General features: G+C 41.2%; 1 protein-coding gene across 4 annotated transcripts in view; it reads left to right on the top strand.

Annotated features, from left to right (window-relative positions):
- Positions 1 to 22,808, top strand: part of LOC139635777 (excitatory amino acid transporter 2-like) — a 30,221-nt gene extending 7,413 nt beyond the window's left edge. Inside the window, exons 1-11 of one of the 4 annotated variants that reach the window (XM_071503234.1) lie at positions 7,646 to 7,952; positions 10,596 to 10,735; positions 12,505 to 12,657; positions 13,026 to 13,276; positions 13,691 to 13,835; positions 14,253 to 14,379; positions 14,585 to 14,818; positions 14,922 to 15,116; positions 15,943 to 16,077; positions 16,212 to 16,400; positions 18,356 to 22,808. In XM_071503234.1, coding sequence (XP_071359335.1) covers positions 7,915 to 7,952; positions 10,596 to 10,735; positions 12,505 to 12,657; positions 13,026 to 13,276; positions 13,691 to 13,835; positions 14,253 to 14,379; positions 14,585 to 14,818; positions 14,922 to 15,116; positions 15,943 to 16,077; positions 16,212 to 16,400; positions 18,356 to 18,359 — 1,611 coding nt within the window. In that variant the 5' untranslated portion in view covers positions 7,646 to 7,914 and the 3' untranslated portion in view covers positions 18,360 to 22,808. Of the gene's footprint in view, positions 1 to 7,645; positions 7,953 to 10,595; positions 10,736 to 12,504; positions 12,658 to 13,025; positions 13,277 to 13,690; positions 13,836 to 14,252; positions 14,380 to 14,584; positions 14,819 to 14,921; positions 15,117 to 15,942; positions 16,078 to 16,211; positions 16,477 to 18,355 lie in introns of those variants that run through there. The other 3 variants (XM_071503213.1, XM_071503243.1, XM_071503224.1) reach the window with 3 other exon arrangements.
- Positions 22,809 to 23,418: the final 610 nt, after the last annotated feature.

The following is a 23,418-nucleotide window of genomic DNA, read 5'->3' as shown; positions in this document are numbered from 1 at the left end:
TCCCAGTTCCTCTATCGTATGAGGATTACAGTGAACCCAGGATTTCGGGGAATTTGTGTTGTATGCCTTAAATCTCGACTGAAGGGGGTTTACCATCCTCTGAGCAGCGTGCTCTGGGGATTTGGCCACGATTGTGGAAATATGTCGAAAATACTTTTGCCAAGAGCTTCTGATAATGATTGACTGTGTCTATAGGCAGGCTGTCATAATTAGGTGGTGAAACAAGCCTAAGAGAATGTGTTTGCTCTGAATGGGAGTCCAGTGCTGCGTGTGACTGACGAAATATTTACATAGTTTGACAAAGTATGCGGCAAATAATGACATAGAAAGAAAAACAATGAACTGAAGCACAGCAGGGGTCCCCATGTGGGAAATCACATATAACAGCAGTCAGTAATAGACAACGTTTGGCTATTTTCACAGCATTTCAGGGATATGAGAGAAACACAGAGATCAGTGTCAGTGAAGTGGTCCTGAAAGAAAGCAGGCTTGCAGAGTGTAGGGACTTCAATTCATACTTACAGTAAGCTAAGCACATACTTGAGTTTTTCTTTTCTAAAAGGGTAAAAAGCTAATTGTTTAAACACAAACTAGATATACTATACGACTTTATTTCTTTGATCACCTTTCGCCTTTATCTTTGCTTTTTATTTTAAGATATAAGATATGATCAAAATTCTGCCTGCTTTTAAAACAGCTGGGCCAACACAGGTTTTCATGTTTTTTCATGTCTGCCTCTGCTGGAAAATGTGTTTATCTGTCAGACATTCACAGCAGTTGAAGACACTTTTTTAGATGACACAATGTGTTGTGGTAGCAATGCTGCGTTGTGAGGGAGAGACAGTGGGAGAGACTTTGTAACGAGGAAAAGAGAGATGTGGAGAACACACACACTCACTCACACTGAGACAGCGAATGAGAGACTGACAGCTCTGTCACACTCCTCTGCTTTCCTGATATGCTTCCCCACTGTAATCTGGTCATCCTTGATGTGATGTGTTTTCCTCAGTGCATATACTCAGACAAGGAGTAGCGAGGAGTTGTTAAACTATTTACAGTAATGATCATATCATGTAGAAATGTGTGAATGATAACATCACTATAAGCCATGTCTAAATGTTTCAGTTTCTCTTTACAGACATAGTCAGTAGATACCCTATGGCACATATCCAAGAAGCCCAAGAGTCCATTTTTTCAAGAAATACCATATGAAAATTTTGTTGTAATGTATGTCTACGAATGTCTGCTGCTTGTATAGAGAGCAGTCAGTACAGTTTGTGGCACTAACTGCAACATCTTAGTATATATGTCTACGGTGAACTGTACTGGATATAGCACATGAGTTAGCATGATATTTACATTCACATTTACATTTACAGTATATCTAAATATCTGTAAATATATTGAAATAAGTAAAAGGTGGCTTATCTATTCATACCTTTTCAGGAATGATCTCATTAATTAAGTTCAGTGACTAACATTTTTAACCATATGATCTTGATATGGTGTAGGTGAGGTGGGTGTGTGTGTGTTTGTGTGTGCATGCAGTCGTCCAGCTTAGCTGGCTGATGTAATGAGCTGTGTGTGTGTGTGTGTCTGTGTGTGTGTGTGTGTGTGCAGGAATGCCCTTTCTGTCAACACTGTGGGGTGGTGTGGGGAGAGTGGGGCATGGCTACTGCTGCAGGCTGTGCTCAGTCCCTACAGACTCCAGTGTTTAATTAGTGAGAGAACATCCATCCTCCTTAGTCGTCCTATTGGCAAATCCTGAGTGAGACTGTAACCTCCTCACCCTGCCTCAGATACTACAGGACTGGTCCAACAAGATTTATGACCACAGGCAACAGTGCAACATTTTGTGCGCGTGTCTGGAATATGTGTTGTGCTCACACAAAGGTGGGGGTTACAGTGAGAGTAAGCGCCCAGATTGTCAACATATTTAAATTTGAGAGTGTGGCAGGTGAGTCTAGTGATGTATGAAACGTGATTTGTGCATTAATCTTATTTCACGGGGCCAGCTGCCCAACACAGATGTCAGCTTGTGATGTATCCACAGATAACCTGGTAACACAGAAGCCCTTCATATTACTGTTAATGTAGGGACACGCTCCATCTCATTCTCCACTTCAACTGATTACTTTAATCCGACCTTCCTCTAGCCCTTTCTCTCCATCTTATTTTCTCATCAGTTTGCTGTTCCAATCCTTTGTCTCCATCCTTACCTTCATTAGCCACACCTTCCTTTCTCCAGCCTCCCTCTTTTTTTCCTTCACCCTTCCCCCATACATCGTTACACATCTATCTTTATCTTGCATTCTTGCCGTTTCACCCCTCCCACACTTCCCTCTGTCTACTACACACCTCTCTCTCTCTCTCTCTATCCCTCCGCCTCTGTCATCCCCCCTTTCAGTAATATAGCGGGTATACCATAGCGGTGGTTGTAGTAGGGGGTGGGGTGATCCTGCCTTACTGGCTGATTTAATGAGGTCCTGTGGGGATCGGACTGAAGCCATCAAAAGCTGCGTGCTGCTATACAGCCAGCTCTGTTAAGCAGATGCGCCTTTGCTAATGATAGTACTGTAGCATTGCTTCATATGCAGACGGCATGAACACAGGAGCAGCTATAGGAGGAGAGAGATAAGAGATAAGCAATAGGTGTGTAACCACTCGTCTGAGAGAGGAGCTTGTAGGGAGGTAGAGCGGGAGAATCTCACATGATTATGGATGATCTTCTTTTCTCCGCTGACCTTTCATCTGAGCAGCTTTAGGCAAATGATGGGGGCTGGGGACAAGGGATACTGGATGGGCAGTAACAAAATCCTGTTGGTTGCAGCTTTAAAGGACCTGACTGAGAATGTAATATCACAGTTAAGACTCTTGGAGGAAACAGGGAGTGTTAAGGACATGTAATACGGATGTGTACGAGTTTGGGAGCAGTTCACTTTGAATGCAACAGAGAAGGGGAAGAGAGAACACCTGAAGGCGTAGAGAGGGAAAGACATGTGGTCGAGTATGTGATTATATTTGTGTGCCCAGCTGTAGCTCCAGCAGTGAAGTGGAGGGAAGTTTGATTAGATGCCATCAAACGAAATCTCTCTGCAAATATTATCCACATGAATGGGAATCACCAAATTCAGTCCTATGACAACCACTCCTCAGCATAATGGGCAGTTAGCACATAATTACAGTGGGACTGGTCACATCTGAGAGACCTATGCAGACTACAACACAAGGCCTCAGGATTCCCAGAGGCTTGCTCTAATGACTGCCTCATTATGGACACAAAGAGTTGTGCCAAACAAAGGGAAACCTTAGAGGATGCTGAGGGACAGGCACGTATGGTTCAATCATGCGTTGCTAGGATGCTGATGCACCCTGATTGTAAAACAGAATGGTAAAAATTGTGATAATTGTCTAAATATGTGATGAAAGCAAGGGAAAAGGAAGGGACAGTACAACAGCTGTTACATACAATGCATGAATTGCTTCACAGCGCAGCAAGTAACTGTAAAAGGAAACTGGAACCTGTTACAGAAAAACACACAGATGAAAATCTGCCAAATAAGGATGTTTTGCTGACAGAGGACAGTGTAAGTGTGTGTGCATTTCTGTGAAAACTTTATCTCCATCTGTCGACAGTTGCAGAATAGTGTTACTTGCTAATCTTTTGACAAGATACTTGTGCGGTCTCCCGGTAGCTCATGCCAAGCTTAGCATCAGTTGTGGGAAACGTTGCTCTTTCAGCACTATGGAAAGTCAGGTTGACCTTAGCTGAGGCCTGAGGCTGTGTCACTGGCCGTGGTACTGAAAACCTGCCCTGCTACCCCATATCTGTTTAGAGGGTTAACTGCTCAAAAACTTTAAAGGTACTTTAAAGGTCACCCCAAGAATGAATTAGGTCAATAACAGGTAATACAATGTCAGAAAGAAAGTAAGCTATACATTTGAAACAAAGAATTCTCAAAATGGTCTCTAGTCTCTTCTAGTTTCAAAGTTTAATTGTGTAGTTTGTAAGAATTAAAGCATTGCTTTTCCCTCAATTATTTTTTGTTAGAATTGTAAATTGCTTGATTATGCAGACATAACTATACTACCAAAGAGAGTTCCCACAGAATAACCAAACTCCAATAAATCTATTAAAATAAAACCTATTACGAATGACATGTTTTCGTAACTGTTAATATTTGTTTTGTTTTGCTACGATAATCTGATCTACACTAGTACCAAGTAAATCATTACAATGTCACTCATTTGATGTCGTGAAACTGGACTGTAAAATGGACATGTTTGCTGTTACAGGTTTATTTCCTTTAGGATCTGTTATTTGCTCTCCTTTCTTTAGCTTCTTTAGCTATTTCATTCAGTTCAGGAATAGTGAGTGGCAGCATGGAATTGACTTAGGTGAATATCAGCAAAAAATTTCATTATTCATTGTGCAGTTCCTTTGGCTCTGTGCCAGTCTTTGATCTGACTGTATTCTCACTCCCGGGTTCACTTGGAAGAAGATCAAGACAGCTTTCAAGTGGACCACTGAGTGACTCGGCACAACTATGGGGCCATTCTCTTAAATTAACCAGATCTAGAAGATAGAAGGTCTGCTCCAGTTACAGATACCACCCATTATAGTTGATAGGTACACCAAGGTCCAGCCAGGGGTGTTGTGTGCGTTGGATGAGTAAACTGATCAGCTGAGATACATGAATATATGCAGGCAGCGCACATACACACACTGAAATGATTCTTTTGCATATTAAAGGCAGATAATGAAGCACGTAGTATAAGGACAGATTTTTTAATCTTTACACATTAGTCCCTGAGAAATGAACTTACTGAGATACTGGTAGATAAATTATGTTTTGGTTGTCGTTGGAGACGCCTATAATGGGAATAGCACAGTGTACACTTGGATTTGGTATTTGGGACTAAATCAATGCAAAGTTTTGAGGCTACTTCTACCCAGTGGGAACGTTTTTTTTTTCCCCTCCACTTACAGGAGATGTTTTTTTTTTCACAGCGCTCATTTGTTGTGTGTTTTGTTGAGCTACCGAAAATCAGTAGGTTACACTGCTGATGGAATAAACCAGATTTGCATGAGAGTCCACACATCTCCCTATCACTATCTATCACTGAATCCATTCTTCCCAACAACCATCTAGGGATCCATAATTGAGAGTTGTAGAGTGACAATGCTTCCCTTTCTTCTGATGCTGGAATTTATCTCCCACTTCCTATGCACAGCACAACCTGAAGTGTTTGCTGAGAGCTTCATTTGAGGGGTGGTGGGAGAGGGGGGCCTTTTTCACAGCTCCTAGGCAGCCACTATGTGTGAGCCCATTTCTTCCCACTGCATGGCAAGTGGCTGTGAGGCCCAGAGGGGCTAGATATATCCGGAGCCTGGCCCTGCTCCAGTTGTCTTTACCTCACAGTATATTGTGATGCTCCAGTCATGAGAACGGGCATCGGGCCCCACGGGAAACCAGTGGGAAACTGGTATTCTCATTTACATCTCCCTCTGTGGTATCGCATGGATCCCAACAGCCTGAATTAGACCAGTATAACCACACACCCGGTCTCTAATGCAAACTTGTTAATTATTATGTAAGCTCATGTTGTGCTCGAGAGTGGCAGTGAATGGTGTGTGACAGCAGCTCATTATTTATGCAGCACAGATACCAAGTAAGACTGTTTAAAAACATCCTGTGGAGTATTTACGAGTGTTTGAATGTTTCTTTTTTTTTTTTTTTTTTGTCTAGAAAATACATTTTCTTTGGTGAGGTAAAGATTTAAGTTGCCTATCCATTTGTTAATCTTTCAAGCCGCATCCCATCTTCATATGGTTTGTGTGCAGGCTAAGTGTTTGTGTAGTGTGTGTCTGTGTGTGGGGCTTTGAGCTTCCTCTTTCCCCTTCATCCCCTTCTCTCTAAGCCGCAGAGTGTTGCCAGGACAACCCCTCGTGGTCCTTGCTGCATCGCAGCGGCCCTCAATGCCAGCACTCAGGGAACCTCCTCGCACTGGGAAGGCAGCATAAAATCGGGATAATCGCCGTCGATTATGGGACACAATGGGTGCCGCTTCTGAAAGATTCATTCATCCTGGAAAAAGAGACTGTGGAGGGGGAAAGAGAAAGGGGCGCCTTGGTCCCTCCGCTGCTCTCCCACGGTGGGCACAGGCATGACATCAGTGGCCTGAAAGAGCTGGCATTCTGGACATGCCCACTGCCCGCACCCCCTCTTGCTATACCCTTATACCCCCCTTCCATTTTAGCCCCCTCCCTCCTTTTCTCGCCCCTGCCAGTTTGGATGCAGCGCTTGGCCCGGGTGAGTTGGGGCCACTGCCGCTGTTTGCGTGTGAAACAAAGCCCCTCACAAGGAAGAGAGAGGAAGCGGAGAGCTTCACATGGTACCAGCCAAGAGCAGGGATGGCTGCCTCAGCCTTCCCCTCACAGGCCCCTCTTTTGGCTGAGAGGTGCTGGTGTGACCCCAGTACCCCCTTCTCCCTTAGTGTCCCTCTTACTCCCCCTGTAACCCCTTCTTCTCTGTCCTAGTCCCTCGCTCTCATTCCGAAAATGCTCCCTATTCCCTGAGAGAGCCCTTTGAATGAGTATGACATGTCAAGGGACTTAGGATGAGTGATTTCTCATGACACAACCTTTGCCAACAGAGATGGCATTCCTCTGGCTTTTGTTGTGCAGTTGGTCATTTGTCTGCAGAGGAAATAGCTTTCCAACACATTTGCCTAATTAGAATAATGTGATACCGCTCAATACGATGTGAAGTCCCATGCTGCTGGGATACTGGAGGGAAATCACTGTGACACCATCCTCACATGAATCACGTTGGTCATTTGTGCCTCAGAGTTTCGTTGAATAGTGGGGATATGTAAATCTATATGTGTGAACCTTATTTTGTCAGTATCGTAAAAGTCTTCTTTTTTTAAAAAAAAAAAAAAGATTACTTACTGGGGTTACTGAAGGGCATAGTACATGCTGTATATCTATTATATATTTGAATCTAATGATTTTGATAAGTGGTCTTGTGTGATAGCTCATACTATACTGTATGCTCTTGACCCAGGGTGACATAATGCTATGTTCCAGCATTAGTACAGAGAGCAGTAAACATTAACCTCTCATCTGCTGTTCACCAGAATGACCTCAAAGCCCCAAAACAGCAACATTATGGACATTAAATCTTCCACCCCGTCATTCCTATGTCATTTATTCCCTTCTCAGCAAAAGGTGCTACTTACAAAGCACTTCTGTCCACATTGTGCCATTAGTAGGCATCATCGTGCTCATATCCAGAGGCCTGGCCTTTCCCTCACTATCCCATGTAGCTGGATGGGTCTGGGAGCGTGATCTCTGGAGGGATTACAGTGCCAGGGAATGGAGGATCCCTGATGGATTTGACTCTTAAGCTTTGATATATACTCCTCCCCCCACTTTTTCTTTTTAGTTATTTATTTTTTCCTATTGGTTTGTTTGATGTGTGTTTGTTGTGCATGTGTGTGTGTGTGTGTGAGTGTGTGGATGTCTCTTGGCGAGTAGCTGGCTGTGGTTGGTGGTGATGGTGGCTGAGTCAGGGGGTGGGCTGAGTTGTGTGTGTGTGTGTGTGTGGGGGGGGGGGGGTGTTTGCAGACATCAGGATGGGGCAATTCAGGTTACTGCGGCTGTGAATGGGTCTGTCGTCTGGGCTGCGTTGACTCGCTCCTCTCTGGATGCTTTGGACTAGCTGGTGGACAGCTGAGAGCTTCTAGCTGTCAGCAGAGCCCTGTTGTTTTCAGCCACCGGCTGTACCTGGGACCTTATCTGGTGACATCTGCCAACGTTTTTTTAGATGGAGCAGTCGTGATCCTGCTAACGATTTCTTGTGCTGATTGACTCGTAACAACCAAAGGCTGGAGACTTGATCCTGGTCAATGTATATAGCACTTACCTCTACTCCACCAGAAATGAAGTAAGTACTACATTTACAGCACTAGGCATAATCTACTTTTACTCCCTTTTCTCTTGATGATTCAGCAACACTCATGCAATCTGTTTTAAACGTCAACATTAAAAGTTTTGATACATCAGAAAATATGAGGGAACTTCTCCTCTGAACAGTTTGACATCGGGTTTAGTTGTATTAAGACCTCCTTTAATTCTTCATGGCTTCACGCTCCTGTAATGCAATTAATCTGATTAAGCCCTCGGCCAAGATTAACCGGTTTATGAGCTGATCCTATCAGAGAGTGAGGAGAAGAAACTGTGTGTGTGTGTGTGTGTGTGTGTGTGTGTGTGGCCGTCATGACTTTTGAATTATGACGTTCTACTGGACTTTTTTGTCAAATCCAATTATAGTCACAGAAACTCGCTTTATGAGTGGCTATTAACATCTCAGTGACATCTTTTTTGTAGCCACAGTTTCTAAAAAAAGCAGCTGAAATCAATTTAAGTCAATGGATGCTGAAAAAAGTTTAATATCTCAGAATAATTCTTTAGGGCAGACAGAATTAATGCTAAGCTCATGTCATGTTAATGAAAGTTAAAATTATGTACAGCAAGGAGAATTTTCTATCTAGTAAAATTAGTGTGTAACATATAAAAAACATTTTCTCTGATGAACCAGTTCTCTGATGTAGCTGGTTACTCTTTGCTGTACATTTTCATATTCATCTATCACTGGGTTGCACAATCCCACTCTCTCATCTGTCTCTGACTGAGTGCTAATGAGAGGATCATGACAAAATAATATCCGACCTCTGTGACGTCCAGCATCTGCTTCCTCTGTCTCGCTCTCTCTCTTAGTGCTAAAAATAATGAAAGAGAGAGACAAGGGGGGAAATTCAGTTAACAGCAGTCATCATTCTTAGGGGATGGGATTACATGGTAATTTTTCAGTGTTTTGATCCAGCTTTTATCTGAACTATGAAATAACGCAGAGATAGAGAGTGATGGTAGCTACTGTTTGCCTGCTGTTTGCATGTATTTTGTGTGTTTCACACTTCACTTTGAAATTAATAAGATGAGACGGGACTGATCCATCTGTGCGCCTGGAAGCAGACCAGGTGGTCTTCCTATATAGCCAAGCTTGCAGCGTAGCATTACACAAAGCTGGGGGAGGTGTGTGTAAGTGTGTGTGTGTGTGTGTGTGTGTGTGCTCATGTGAAATCATTAGTGACTACTTACACACCGACAATAGCACCATAAAGAGCCTTTGGTTGGGAGGAAGGGCCTTTTAATTTGAGCTCCCTGTCTTGCCTTTGATCAAGTTTCAGCTTTGGAAAAAAACTTGACAGCCAACATGATTAATATCTATGAAGTGCTCTGACTTCATAGTGGACTATTGGGGGAGGGTATGAGGACAAAAAAAGTTAACTTCACCATTGAGGCTTCCGTTTGTGAGTTTTAGGCCATGAACCCCAGGGGTGAGGTGAAAGGTCAGAGTCACACTATTTCCTCTTTGCTTTTCTTTGTAATCCATCACAGCGACATTTTCATGGGCTTATTGGAGATGAATAGCAACAGAGAGACATTTCTATTTCCTTACGGACAAAAAAGATGTCAAACTGGGCAACACGTTTTGATAGATTGTTCCTGCGACTTGATGATGAATATAAAGCTACAGCTCCTCTATGTCTTTTCCTTCCGTCTGTCTTTCTTTCTCTTTCTCTCTATTGTATTTGAGGTTTTGTGTGATTCTTGTGTACGTAATGTAAAACCTGAACCAAGACAGAGAGGAGACTGTATAAGTTTTGATAGGGAACGTCTTTGCTCCTTCTCTCTGTAATTCGTCAAACTTTTGTACTGTTAAGTTGCCATTGATCTTGTTGTATTTTGTTTCTCTTTTTCATTGATGTTACCCAGAGACATTCACCAGAGTTTTTTTGTCAGAATTTGTCTAATTAAATTCAATTTAAAATATACAAATGACAAAATACTGCATTTTGAATAGTGATGTGTGCTCAGTTTTGGTTGGGTCGGAAATTTGTTTTAGAAATCCCTTGCTACTTAACAGTGTTTTCTGTGGATGCAAATGAAGTGTAAAAAAACAGCATTGCTTCATAATATAGTTGATCTGTATAATAATTTCCTTTTGCATAGTAGACCTCTCCTGGAAGTTGCATTACAATCAGCCACATTACATAATGTAGACAGAAAAAGTTAACACATTTCTGTACTAAAGAGAAATACAGAATCAGCTCTTAATAAACTGACTTGAGATGCTATGCGACTGAAGCGTTGCTCCTAAGGACTGCCATTTTACAAGCAGCAGCTTGTTGTCAGCTTCCATCTGTTGGATGCTATAGTCACCATGAGCATTGTTGGAGTGACAGCTTGGCAACACACTTGAATGCTTAACATTTTTCTTTATGCACTGTTTTCTTTTTTAGTCTAGTCTTCAGAGGCAGTATGCACATCCAGAATATTCTGATTTCTGGGCCTCTATTTTGTTACAGAGTCAACATGATGCCGTGCTTTTTCTCACATTGACCACACATGACAGAATGTGATCATGTCATGTACGAGCAAGAGTGTGTTTTTGAAGGGGTTCGCCTTTATAGTGTTGCATTCAGTAAGCAGCCCTTTCATTTTTTTCCCCTTTTCTCTTTCACAGTGCCAACAGTATGCCTAAACAAGTGGAGGTGAGGATGCACGAGAGTCACCTGGAGCCCATTGAGGCCAGGCCTCAGTCCAGATGTGCCAAAATCTGCTCCAAGCTGTTTAAGAACCTTCTTCTTACGCTCACCGTCCTCGGTAAGTCACCTTATCACTGGTCTATCTTTTTTTTCTTCTTTCTCTCCTTTTTTGTTCTTCAGGATCTCATGCAAAGCAGGGCATGCTAAAGATGGGCACCACCACTGAGCTCAGTGTTCTGTTAACTCAGAGCTGGTTATATGAGGAGGAGATGCCATCTGTGCTTTCTCAGTGCAGCAGACAGTAAGATGACTGGGTGTCCTGACCTTCCCCAGCTCTGCGCCACCTGTTGCTATCAAAAGCTCTCTGCCGCACTGGACACCCAAACAGCCTCTGGTGGTGCATGAAAAATATCGTGATTATCGCAGTGGCTCACTGCGCCACAGGGGGAGATTTAATGAAAAGAGGAAAGGGCACAAAGTAGTGATGCAATTTATGGTCATGGGCTTTAAATCAGGTTTAGCAAGTTTAACCAGCACATATCATTTATTCTTTGTTGTGTCTGACAGCTATGTGGTCAATTTCCAGTCTTACCATTTTATAAGCAGAGGCTGTCAACCCATCTATGGCAACATAGATGCTTATATATAAATTTCCCTGAGGGATTAATAATATTCTATCTATCTATCTATCTATCTATCTATCTGAGCACATGTAATGTGTACATCTCACCCCACTTGGCAGGACTCTTGCAAAGCAAAGCGAGCCAGCATAATCATAGATCATCTGTCACTTGGCAGATAAGAGCCTGAATGGGAACTTGCAAAGAGAAGGCACAGGAAATCAAGTGCCATCCAAAACCATTGGGTGTGCAGAATCCACAGGATGCTGCTAGACGGGAGGATAGATTGAAAAATTTTCTTTTTTTTTTTTAAAGAAAGCTGGAGGGCTTTGATTCCAGTGTGCGTTACCAAACAACGTCTCGGGCTGTGTGATCTTTGGCAGTGGTGTGGTAGCAGAGGAAGTGCAGCCACAGGGGTGGGGGGTGGGGGGGGGTGGGGGGGGGTATTGGGGTTTGCTGGAGTTTTGTATGGCCTGAAACAGACAGATACAGAGGCCAACTGCTGGGCCTGGTAGGCAGGGCTGCAGGGGGGGTTAGAGCACAGAGAGGTCATCTTTACTTTCTGGGCTGAAATGCTGCATGGCAGGAAAAGAACTCTTAGTTGGAAAAGACATATGTCAAGTGTCAGCAGTGGCTTTGTTAGAGAGGGGCTGAACCTTCCAACTTCTAGAGACTGAATGGAAGACAGAGGATAGATACGGGGAACAAAGTGAGTCTGAGATTAAGGTCAGCTACCTCTCCGTTCCTCCTTTCCTGAATGCTACCATTTGTCTTTTTCACCTTCCCTGCCACAAAGTGAAAAAAAATCCTCGAAAGCATTTTGGCTTTGCAGAGATTACACATGCTTCACCGGGGAATCTGACATCCTGCCTCCTCCCTGCTGCTTCAAAGAGATCTGATCTTAATCCTCCATGAGATTTACACTCACTTAGCAGGTTTCCGTTTTATCTCTTCAACCCACTATCCTCCCTAAGCATGCAGCAGACAGCCTCTTGTACGGCTCCAAACAATTGAATTGAAAAGGTAGAGGTCAGTTATTAAGGCATCTTAAAGGGAATTGTTGCTAATTTGTTATTTCATAGATTACATCTAAGATCTTCTCAGTATCAACCAATACACCCACAGAAATGTCTCTTTTTTTCAATGTTTTATTCAAATGTAATATGTGACTCACTTTTCGCTTCCCTCTCGATCTGACTTCATTCCTGATTCTCTTTACTTTGCCATCATATACTGTCACTCACCCACACTCCTCCTTGCACTTCAGGTGTGATCTTGGGAGCTGTAGCAGGGATGTTGCTTCGTGTTGCCGCCCCAATCCACCCAGATGTTGTCATGGTGATCGCTTTTCCTGGAGATATCCTGATGAGGATGCTGAAGATGTTGATCCTGCCACTAATCATCTCTAGTTTAATCACAGGTGCTGATCAATTATGAATTACAAGAATATTCTATATTTTTACATCATCTTTACACACCTGTTAGGAGGAGTGAGCAGCTGCTGCGTTTGAGGGCAAATAAACTTTAAATTCTTCACCTTCACCATTCACTGCATTTTTATGAGGAAAAAGTCCTGTCATTACTGTATTCCTGATTATGAAATCGTAATTGACAGAATTTTATTTAAGTCATCATGCTAAGAGTCATGCACATGATCAAACACCATTATGCAATCCCCTAATGGTCTTTGCATTCAGCTGTCATGCCCCGCAGTATTGAGTCAACATTTCCATTTAATAAGACCAAGTAATTACCAGGTAAACACGATCTTGCTTGTCTTGGCTGCAGGTCTGGCCGGTTTGGACGCCAAATCTAGCGGTCGCCTGGGCACCAGAGCTATGGTCTACTACATGACCACCACTGTTATTGCCGCTATCCTGGGAGTCATCCTGGTGTTAGTCATCCACCCTGGCAACCCCAAACTGAAGGAGAATCTGGGCGAGGGCCAGAAAAATGATGATGTGTCCAGCTTGGATGCCTTCTTTGATCTGATCAGGAACCTTTTCCCAGAGAACCTGGTGCAGGCTTGTTTCCAACAGGTAATGGCAGAAAATAATGACATGATGCACACAGCTTCATGCTGAAGTTTGATTGTCAGGACAAGATGCCGAGAAAGCCAGATGCTCGGTGTCTGTCTGAGATATGTTCAATGAAATATGGAGTTTCAGAAAAACACAAGCTTGCATATCTTGAAACTGGTAGGCTCACACAAACTAGTATCCTTGGACTGTCTTTATTGCTTAGCAGAGAATTTATCAACAGAGGAATTTAAATACACATTTGATCATAAAGAATAGTCTTGTAGTATGATATGTAGCACCCACTTTGCTCTCTGTGAAGGAGCACATTTTCAAACTCAATCATTGTAAGTTGAGGGGTTTTCAATATCACAACATCTGGCACAGTATCGGTCATTAAGCTAATTACTAATATACTTTCCTTTGTAACCTCAGATCCAGACGGTCACAAAGAAGGTGGAGGTGATCAAGGAGGACGTCAATGCCACCGCCATAGAGGGAGTGATGGCAAACATTACCAAGGAGCCTCAGTTCATCGTCAAAAAGTCCCTGCAGTTCAAGAGTGGCATGAATGTTCTGGGTGTGTGACATTTGTTTTAATTGCAGCCATGCTAGTGGCTGTGTGGTCGGCTGTACAGCATGCTAACATGCTCACAGTAACATGCTCACAGTAAGGGGATCACCATTAAGATTCATGAATATTTGTAACAAATTTCATGGGAATTCATCTAATAGTTTCAGTCTGGACCAAAGTAGTGGCCCCACCTACTGCCATCCCCAGAGCAACGCTGCAATCATGGCTAAAAATAAAAGCAATATTTTTCAGTACTACATTTACAAGATTTGACAGCAGCAAACATCCGGACAAACCTGATGTTTTTTGTCTGTAAATGTAAACCGACTCACCGCCTAATAAACGTTCCTTCATGCAGTAGTCATTTCACCTGTCCACACTGGTATTCAAAGTTAAGGGTACATTTATCATTTTCTGTCACAGGTCTGATTGGTTTCTTTATTGCATTTGGCATCTGCATGGGCAAGATGGGAGAGAAGGCCAGACTCATGATTGAATTCTTCAACATCCTCAATGAGATTGTGATGAAACTTGTCATCATGATCATGTGGTTAGTATCATTTAAGGATCTCATTGACTCATTTTGAAATTCATTTAGTTATTTTGAGTCAGAAATAACTGTTTATGCCAAGTTATGTTTCATGTCATTAAAACATTTAAAGAGATGACAGCAATTCAAAGCAGAATTTATCAGTGTTTCCTGACAAACTGTTTGTCATCTGTAAGTAATGACAAAAACGTTTTCACCTCATCAGGTATTCTCCCTTTGGTATTGCCTGCCTGATCTGTGGTAAGATCATTTCCATCAAGGATCTGGAGGTGGTGGCCAGACAGTTGGGCATGTACATGGTGACTGTAATTATTGGCCTCATCATCCACGGAGCCATCTTCCTGCCCAGCATCTACTTTGTTATCGTCAGGAAAAACCCCTTCACCTTCTTCCTTGGCATATTCCAGGCCTGGATCACTGCCCTGGGGACAGCCTCCAGGTCAGCATCAGGATGGATTAATGGATGGATGGAGGCTTCTTAATATTTTTGTAATTAATACAACCTACCTATATAACCTACCTTCTTCTGCTTTTCTTTCCAGTGCTGGTACACTGCCTGTCACCTTCCGTTGTTTGGAGGAAAACCTGGGTATCGACAAAAGAGTCACTCGTTTCGTGCTCCCAGTCGGTGCCACCATCAACATGGACGGAACTGCTCTGTATGAGGCTGTGGCTGCCATCTTCATTGCCCAGATGAACGGTGTCCACCTTGACCCGGGTCAGATTGTCACCGTCAGGTCAGAAAACACTTATGATAGTTTGTATTTGTACTTAAAGTTTGTCAGAGTCAGCCAGCTGATGTTAAATGCTAATCATACTATCGTTACACTTGTTGGATGTAAGTTGAAAGATTTGGTGCCACCTCTGAAGGAAAACAGGCTTCTTAAATGGACTCTGTCTTCCCTAAAAGATTGATTTGACTGCACACAAAAGACAAAAAAAGCTATTCTTAGTCATAACACTAAGAATCATAATTCCCACTATTTAGAGAGGGTTTAGATGGAGCCCTGAGGATACAGTTCAGCAAACACAATCAACTCTTAATAAATGAGGACAAACACAGCAGGAGTGTAGAGGCATTTAAAAGTGAACAGAAAAGCCTCAGTTGATCAAAGTGGCTGCAGCTTTAGAGAAGAAATTTACAGGGGTGCAGATAAACCACCAGGAGGAAGCAACATGTGCCAGTACGATATCTCGTGTTATGTAGGAAGACAAACCACTTGCTGTTTCTGGAGTATCTGTAACTAACTTCGCCCTTCTGTTAATAAAGTGAGTCGAGGATGGATGACCTTCAGCCTGACATTTTTGCGGCATATAAATTAAACATCGCATCACTCACATTTAAGCCTCTCTTCATGTGCAGCAGAGGGCTCTCTCTAGTGGTCCTCAGCTGCTGCTCTTTACATAAGCACCATAGAGAATGAGTGTCTTCATCTGTGGCAGTGAGGAACACCGATTTCACATTAATTGAGTTTAGAGCAGGGATGTGGAGGATGTGGTCAGGTGTAGTGGTTTTTGGAAAATGTGGCTGAGTGAGTGCTGCTTTGCTGTGTCTTCATCCAGTCTGACAGCCACCCTGGCCAGTGTTGGAGCAGCCAGTATTCCCAGTGCCGGCTTGGTGACCATGCTGTTGATCCTGACTGCTGTGGGCCTGCCAACCCAAGATATCAGTCTGCTGGTTGCTGTTGACTGGCTGCTGTGAGTTTAATCAAGACAAATATGTATATCATAGTTACACATGAATAATCTTTAGTTGTCCTGCATTTCCTAGTGTTTCTCTCATTTATGAAATATGGTAAACCGTCCTCCTATCCTGGCTTCTCTCTCTTCAGGGATCGATTCAGGACCTCAGTGAACGTGGTGGGTGACTCCTACGGTGCAGGCATCGTGTACCACATGTCCAAGGCAGAGCTTGAAGAGCTGGACGCACAAACGGCTAAATCCGACGACATTGAAATGATGACGAAGACCCAGTCTTATTATGACGACATGAAGAACCACCACGAAAACAATTCCAACCAGTGCGTCTTAACCGCCACCGCTACCACAACCGCTACCACCACTGCTAACAATTCTGTCGTAGTAGATGAATGCAAGGTACTATTAACGCTTACAGACATAGAGACTTGTATATAACCCTCTCTATTGTTGCATGCTCACCCTGCACCTTTGCTTGACTCTGTTTTTATTCACTGCATCTTTTGTATATATTCATGTAAATAGACCCACTGTTATTTTATGACAGAAGCGAAGCAAGAGAACAACAGATGCATGCGTATGTATATATTTCATTCTTCTGGAATAGCAGCTTTTGTATTGAATGAACGTCCAAAACTTTAAAGCGCTCTTACCAAAAGAAAAATTAAACAATCTAAAAAAAAAAAAAGATTCAGATTCAGCTTCATGCGAATGAGAGATAAATCAGCTCTTGCTCTACAGTTAGTTAATCTGATGACTGTAACCTTTCGGGGATTGGCTCTAATTCATAATCCTCATTATAACCCTGAGGAATTATTTAGCAGCTCTCCTTTCTATCATCACACATCACACTACATCTATTTTCCAAACAAAAAAAAAGTCTCAATCAAATAATGTTTTCCCTCTTCTGGAGACATTTTTTTGTAACCATTTTTCTCATTTACCTTTTATTCACCTTAATATCCAGAGTGGTTCATTCTGCTTTAACTTAAAATGTAGCTGACTTTAATTGTCACTCATTGCTGTAGTATTTGCAGTATATGCAGAGAAGGAAAGTGTTACAGCTAATTAGCAGTTCATATATTCCTCTACATACACACATCTACCACGCTGTCACTGACTCATTCCCAGTCAGGGTTTTTTGTATTTTGACACCATCTATTTCTGTCCATTGTGAAAACTGTGTTGTGAAATCGAAAGCTGTGAAGTAGCTCCCATAATGTAAAACATAATGCGCTATGAATCCCGTCTTTGAATGTATTTCAGCCTTTTAGAATAATATATGGGGGTTCAGAGTGCTTGTTCTCTGAAACACACACGCACACAGACACACAAACGCCCTGGCGGAAAAGGTCTGCTGATGAGCCTATTCATTTATTAAAGGGTGAAAGGTGTTGCCTAGCAACACTGGCAACCTGTCACAGAAGCAATCTGTCCATAGGAAAAAGTTATACCCTCCTCTCTGAGTCTCCATTTATTACCAGACATTTACATATAAATGCGATACAAAGGCTTGCTATTTCCAGTATCCACCATGACTTTATTTTTATGTTTTCTCCTCTGTTTGCCTGTAAATAGATTGACTCACATTTCTAACCCCATTTTCAAAGATGCATACCACTGTAGAGTGCTTGCAAAATAACAAAATTGTAACAATGCATTCATTCTTTAGTATTGGTAACTTGTTTTCTGTGTAATCTGGCTATTTTGTGTTCATAATTTATTCATTTGTGTTTGTGTTTTTTTGTTTGTTTTTTTAATTGCCTGTTGAGTTTCTGGTCCTCATAAATGTGTGTTCTGTTCCCAGGTCAGTAAAAGAAACTATGCTCTTAGGATTACCATAAGCATGATTAACAGTGGTCGACCAAAAGTTCCATTATTTCTTCCATAGTTTTTGCATGTTGCAAAATAGCTATGATACCTAAGAGGCTGTGTTTTAATTGCCAAATAGCATCCAAATGTACAGAAAACAATGTCCTAAATGGTATTCTGGCTTAACAGTAACAAGATGTTTACAGTCATATTGAAAACATGTACCTCAACAAATGGCTTTTAAGAAAACAGGGTATAGGGTTGATTGGTAAAGTTGCTGTTTTGGTGGCATAGAATGCGTTATTAGCTCAGGTTACTTGGCTAAAGCTGAAAATCAAATCACACAGTGTTATTGTAAAAGAACTCTTTGATCCAAAGTTTTATAAGAAATGAAGTTTGTGTGTGTGTTTTTTTTTAACCTGTGCCTTAGATCCACTGTTTAGATGTCCCTGCTAACTGCTTGCAGGTAACCTCAGCCACTAACGGCTCTGCTGCGGAGTGCACGCTTGTTGAGGAGGAACCATGGAAACATGAATAATGGCAGCACAGAGATCCCCTGCTCCTGGGCTCCACAAGCTTTCCTACCTGGTGATAAAGAGTGAATGAAAAAAAAGTCACATGAACAGAACTACTAATTGTTTTTTTTATGTAGTTTAGTTTTCTTTTCTTTTCTTTTTTTTTTATTAGTCCCTTTAAACATTTTTGTAACTGTCTATCTGACTGATATGTAATACTAATTCACTTAACCGTGAAATGATAACAGAGGTATACTTTACCTGTTAGAGCACAATTATGTCCTATATAGCAGATACTTGCACAACATACTTCAAGGCTTGGGGAGGGAAGGAAGAGGAAAAAAGTTAGATAAGCTATTCTTAGCAATACATCCTGGTTCTACATTCTAAGATGAGAGAGGAAGTGGCTGTCCAACATGGGATGAGATCATCTTCCAAGTTTCATACATACAGGTGATTCATTATTCTAATACCAGAGGATGAGAGGGAGTTAGCGCATTAATCATGGCAACCAACGTAATATTTGTACTGAGCTTCTTTGCTTTGCATCTTAGTCAGTGCCATCGCGTGCGTGCAGAGGGCCACTGCTTTTCATTTTCAGCTCAGTCTCTCATCTTAACTGTCAGAGCCTCTGAAGTGCATCTGACCACATCTGCGTTTGCCCAATGTTACCCACTATCCCTGAGGTCCAGCAAACTGATGAAAGGGTAGGAGGCAGGGAGGACAATAACAAACAGGAAAACCACACTGCGCCTCACAACCTACAAGCACAGTCACCGTGGAATTATAAAGCACAAATCATACCATGGAGCCCATTTACTACCTGCCTTTTGTTTTCCTTTTATTTTATCTACTGTAAAAAAAAAAAAAAAAGGGGGACTTTTTTTTTTTCATTGAGTCACCTGCTGAGTGAGATATAAAACTTTTTTTGTGTGTGTGTCTGTGTGCGTGATAGAGAGAGAGAAAGAGAGCGAGAGCTGTTAGGAACATGACCAAGTCGATTATAGGGACCAAACAGGCAGAAAATCAATCAACTCACAGAGGCCTTTGAACTGCCTCCATGACGCAACACATTTTTCAGTTTACCTGCATCACTGTCCGTTTATAAGTGGCTCGCACAGCAGTTGATATTTTCATCTTTTTTTCCAATGAAGCCTCAAAATTTAAAGCTAAGAAAATCACTGCCCTAAATATGAAAGTTTATACGCTGCTTTTACAAAAAAAATAAAAAATTTGTGATGCCAATGAAATGAAAGCTAAATTAGCGTCAATGTGATTATTCCGAGAACAAATTATACTAAATAATTGACATATATGAATAAAATTTAGCACAAAAAAGAGATTATATAGAGCACAAAATGACAGAGCACAATAAAGCCAAAATGAGGAAAATTATGAGTCAGTGGCATAATCAAAGTCATGCACGTTGTCGTTCCATGTCGACACTGATCGTATTCCAAGTTTAAAAACACACTAAGGGAGAGCAAAAGATACTCAGGCTTGTATGTTTACTCTTTTACAGGGAAAAATGTAGTAATCCTAAAATGTTTACTTGCTCACTACTTGAGCGTTTCACCTCACAAAAACAGACTCTTAACAGCACATCTTTGGAAAGTTTTGACGACTGCAAAGGACTTTGTTGAAAGACAATAATTTTATATGTGATGATATGACATGAAGGGAAGTTTCCCTGCACATACAGTATAAGCACACATACATATTTACATACATCTGCATACAGAGGCTGAATTATCCTCAACCTGTGTACTGTCTGAAAGCAAAGACACGCTTATCATTGAACACTGACAGAAGCTCAGCCATCAGAAAAACGTTCAAAAAATAAAAACAAATAAAAAAAGAAACGGAGGAAGAAGAAGTGCAGCACTCGGCTGTCAGATGGATTCTTGGCTTGCACAAACAGAGACAGATCATTGATATAACACTCTACAGGGAAGCCTCGCCAGCTTCTTGTTTAGCCAGACCTAAAAAGGTAAACAACAATATATTTCAGCCACCAGAGCTCACGACTGTTTCTACAAACCCTAGATGCTGCAGCTGTGTGTCCATATTGGTGAGAAGTGGTTCAAGGGAACTAAGAACAAAAGAGTGGACACATACAGTAACACAGATAATGCCAGAATGTTGCCAACTATCAGGTAATAAAAATGTATTCCTCTCATACAACCAAATGGCTTAAGAAAAAAAAAAGATGTGCAAATATACAAACAGACAACTGGCTGTTAAACCTTTTTTTAGCCTGTGTGAGTGAGAGGTGAAATTTATGTGATTTTGGTCTGGGTTGGATTTCTTTATCAGTGTTTATCGGCGTACCTTTCTCCTGTCTTTTTTCTTTTCATTTGTGCTTAATGACAACCTTGCCTTGAAGCTGTTCACTTCAAACAACACATGCCGCTTAATGTAACACTAGGGAACTTAACAAAACACATAGTGCAGCATTCTGTCCTTTAGCTGATGAGACACACTCTCAGAAGACGTCTTACACTTTTTTTAAAGCTTGGCTGACAGAAGTGTGCTTTGATACAACATAGTGCACACTTGGTGTTCATGCTGTACTACTCTGCACAGACTGATGCATAACATACACACAAAAACAAGCATATACACTCACAAACACAAAGTCACTTTTTTTTTTTTTTTTTCCTCAAGTGCACACATATAAACACACAAGCAAACACTCTAAAACCTGGAAGGTCACTACACTTATAATTGTAATCAGTGAGCTGCAGAGCACAGCACTGACACCCTAACAGGGCCTTTGGGCCTGATCGTTTGACCTTGTGATTTTCAGGAAAAAAAAAAAGGTAAAACAAAAAACTCTCCAGTAAAGGAGACAATGCAGACCATAGTGTCACCAATGGGGATTGAGTGTTGGACCACTATTATGTCCAAACTCACGGTTTTAGAAGCATGAATAAAATAAAATGATAATTATTTTTTGCACCACTATCTTAAAAGCATGATATTTTGAAGTGCCTCCTTGCACTTTGTGTATATATTGTAGGTAACAGATTTTTTTTGGTCCTTTTATTTTCTTTTGGGAGGGGGCGTTGAAATGATATGTAGGAATATAGTTTCATTGCTGTGACATTTTTAATGTAATCCTCTAGAAAAAAATATCATCTATGTCCTGAGTAAAATTAGATTAGACAAAATGTATAGAGAGGAAATCGTGTAATAAATTGCTTGTTTTTTTATTCTCTAATAGCTGTTAACTAGTTGTTTTACTTACCTGTCACACACCAATATATAAATATCTTTTTTTTTTTGTATCTAATGTAAGCGTTTTGAATGTTTGTTCTATGAAGATATAAGCAGTGTGCATTCATTTTCATTTTCATTGTACATAAATAAATATATAATTGTTCTGTTCAGTGGCAATGCAGAATTTTCCTGGAAATTACAGTGATCCTGAAGCAAACATCTGTTTGCATGACAAAGAGAAAAAGAGAAGAGAGTGAGAATGAGAGAGAGAGAGAAAGAGAGCGAGGGGAAGTTTCTGCTTTGACAAAGGGGGCCAACATGAGTTATTTCGGTGGGAGGGGCCGTGATAAAGGCTGCTGAAAAGAGAGAAGTAAAGGAACAAGGTCCAATTTGCCCTGAATGTAGAATAGAGTGAGAAAATCAAACACAGCGGTGTAGTTGATTTGAGCGAAAGAACAAACGTCAGATGTATTCAGATGCCTGTTACAGCATAGAGCAACATTCCTCAGGTGACTCATCTGAACCATTTTGTCTTTTCAGTGGAGCAAACTGGCTTTTTAGTCTCAGGCATCTTTGTTTACCTGGTGCATGTGCATTTCAAGCTGCAAGACATAGAAATCTAGATCTTTTAGATTCTGTGTTAGCCTGTCTACATGCCACATCCTCACACATTTTGCCTAATGAGACTCCCATTCCCAGAATCCCATCTGGTAAACTGCCTTTACTCCTCTTGCCTTTTGTTTGCATTCTACACAGAAACTTTATGCACGCACAAACACCTGGTACTTGCTGAGCTAAATGATATGGACTACGCAGATATTCATTGACACAGTATTACATCCAAGAGCCAGTATATCTTCAAGCTTGTCCTTTTCTACTGAAATGTGTCTTTTAGGAGAAACTCCTAAATAGAGCTGATAACCTGTCTCACTCCTGCCTACAACGTGCTTTCCTGATCTTACTTTTCTAGGCCTTCCCTCTTTAAAAAGTTGTTGTAATTCTGATGTAAAGGCAGAGCGTATGTGAGAGGGAGATACACTATTGAGAAAAAAAGACAAAAAAATACATGAATTCTTTCCTCGGCCTATGGTATACATAAAAAAATCTGTTTCTACATATCAAGTGTTGTACCTTTGGTGTACATATACAAATATAACTAATAAATGTTGATTCATAACTAAATTTCGGCTGCTCTTTGAATTATTTTCTCCTTGTCACATGTGTGCACATGCAAAAATACATTTTATCTTGTGTGTTTCTGTCATTCATTCACTTGGTGTCATTATGACTCTAAATAATCTAAAATAATTTACAGATGTAAAATCATAAAAAACATTACAAAATGAAAGGCATTCCAAGATGTATATTGGAACAAAAGAAAATGTTATCTACAGTATTTTTGATTAATAAGATAGGTGTTTGTTCTATTTAACTATTTATTATCATAGATGCCCCATCCCCAGAGCCACTCAGGAAATAACTAATCAACAAAAAGCTGACACACATGCTGAAGAAAAAGAGCTTTGCAATAGTCATTTAGACCACAACAAACTTGATGCAATATATATGAATCCCACACTAAATAATCAGATCCTTGTCATGTCCCACGCCACCTGGAAGACATCAAGTTTGGCAAAGAGGAATATTAAATATAAAAGTAGACATGTGCTCAGTGTAGAGGTGGTGGTCCAAGTGAATGTAAGCTAAAGTTAGGATGACATGATGTGCCACTACTATGCACAATGTGGCAACATCAGTACTATCATCTAAGCTATGATTGAAATGCATGTGT

This window comes from Trachinotus anak, unplaced genomic scaffold (genome assembly GCF_046630095.1).
Source record: "Trachinotus anak isolate AG129_WGS33_773 ecotype Australia unplaced genomic scaffold, CSIRO_AGI_Tana_v1 ptg000002l, whole genome shotgun sequence".
NCBI lineage: Eukaryota > Metazoa > Chordata > Actinopteri > Carangiformes > Carangidae > Trachinotus > Trachinotus anak.
The sequence above is the reverse complement of the archived record's forward strand: the minus strand, read 5'-3'. Positions and strand labels throughout refer to the sequence as shown.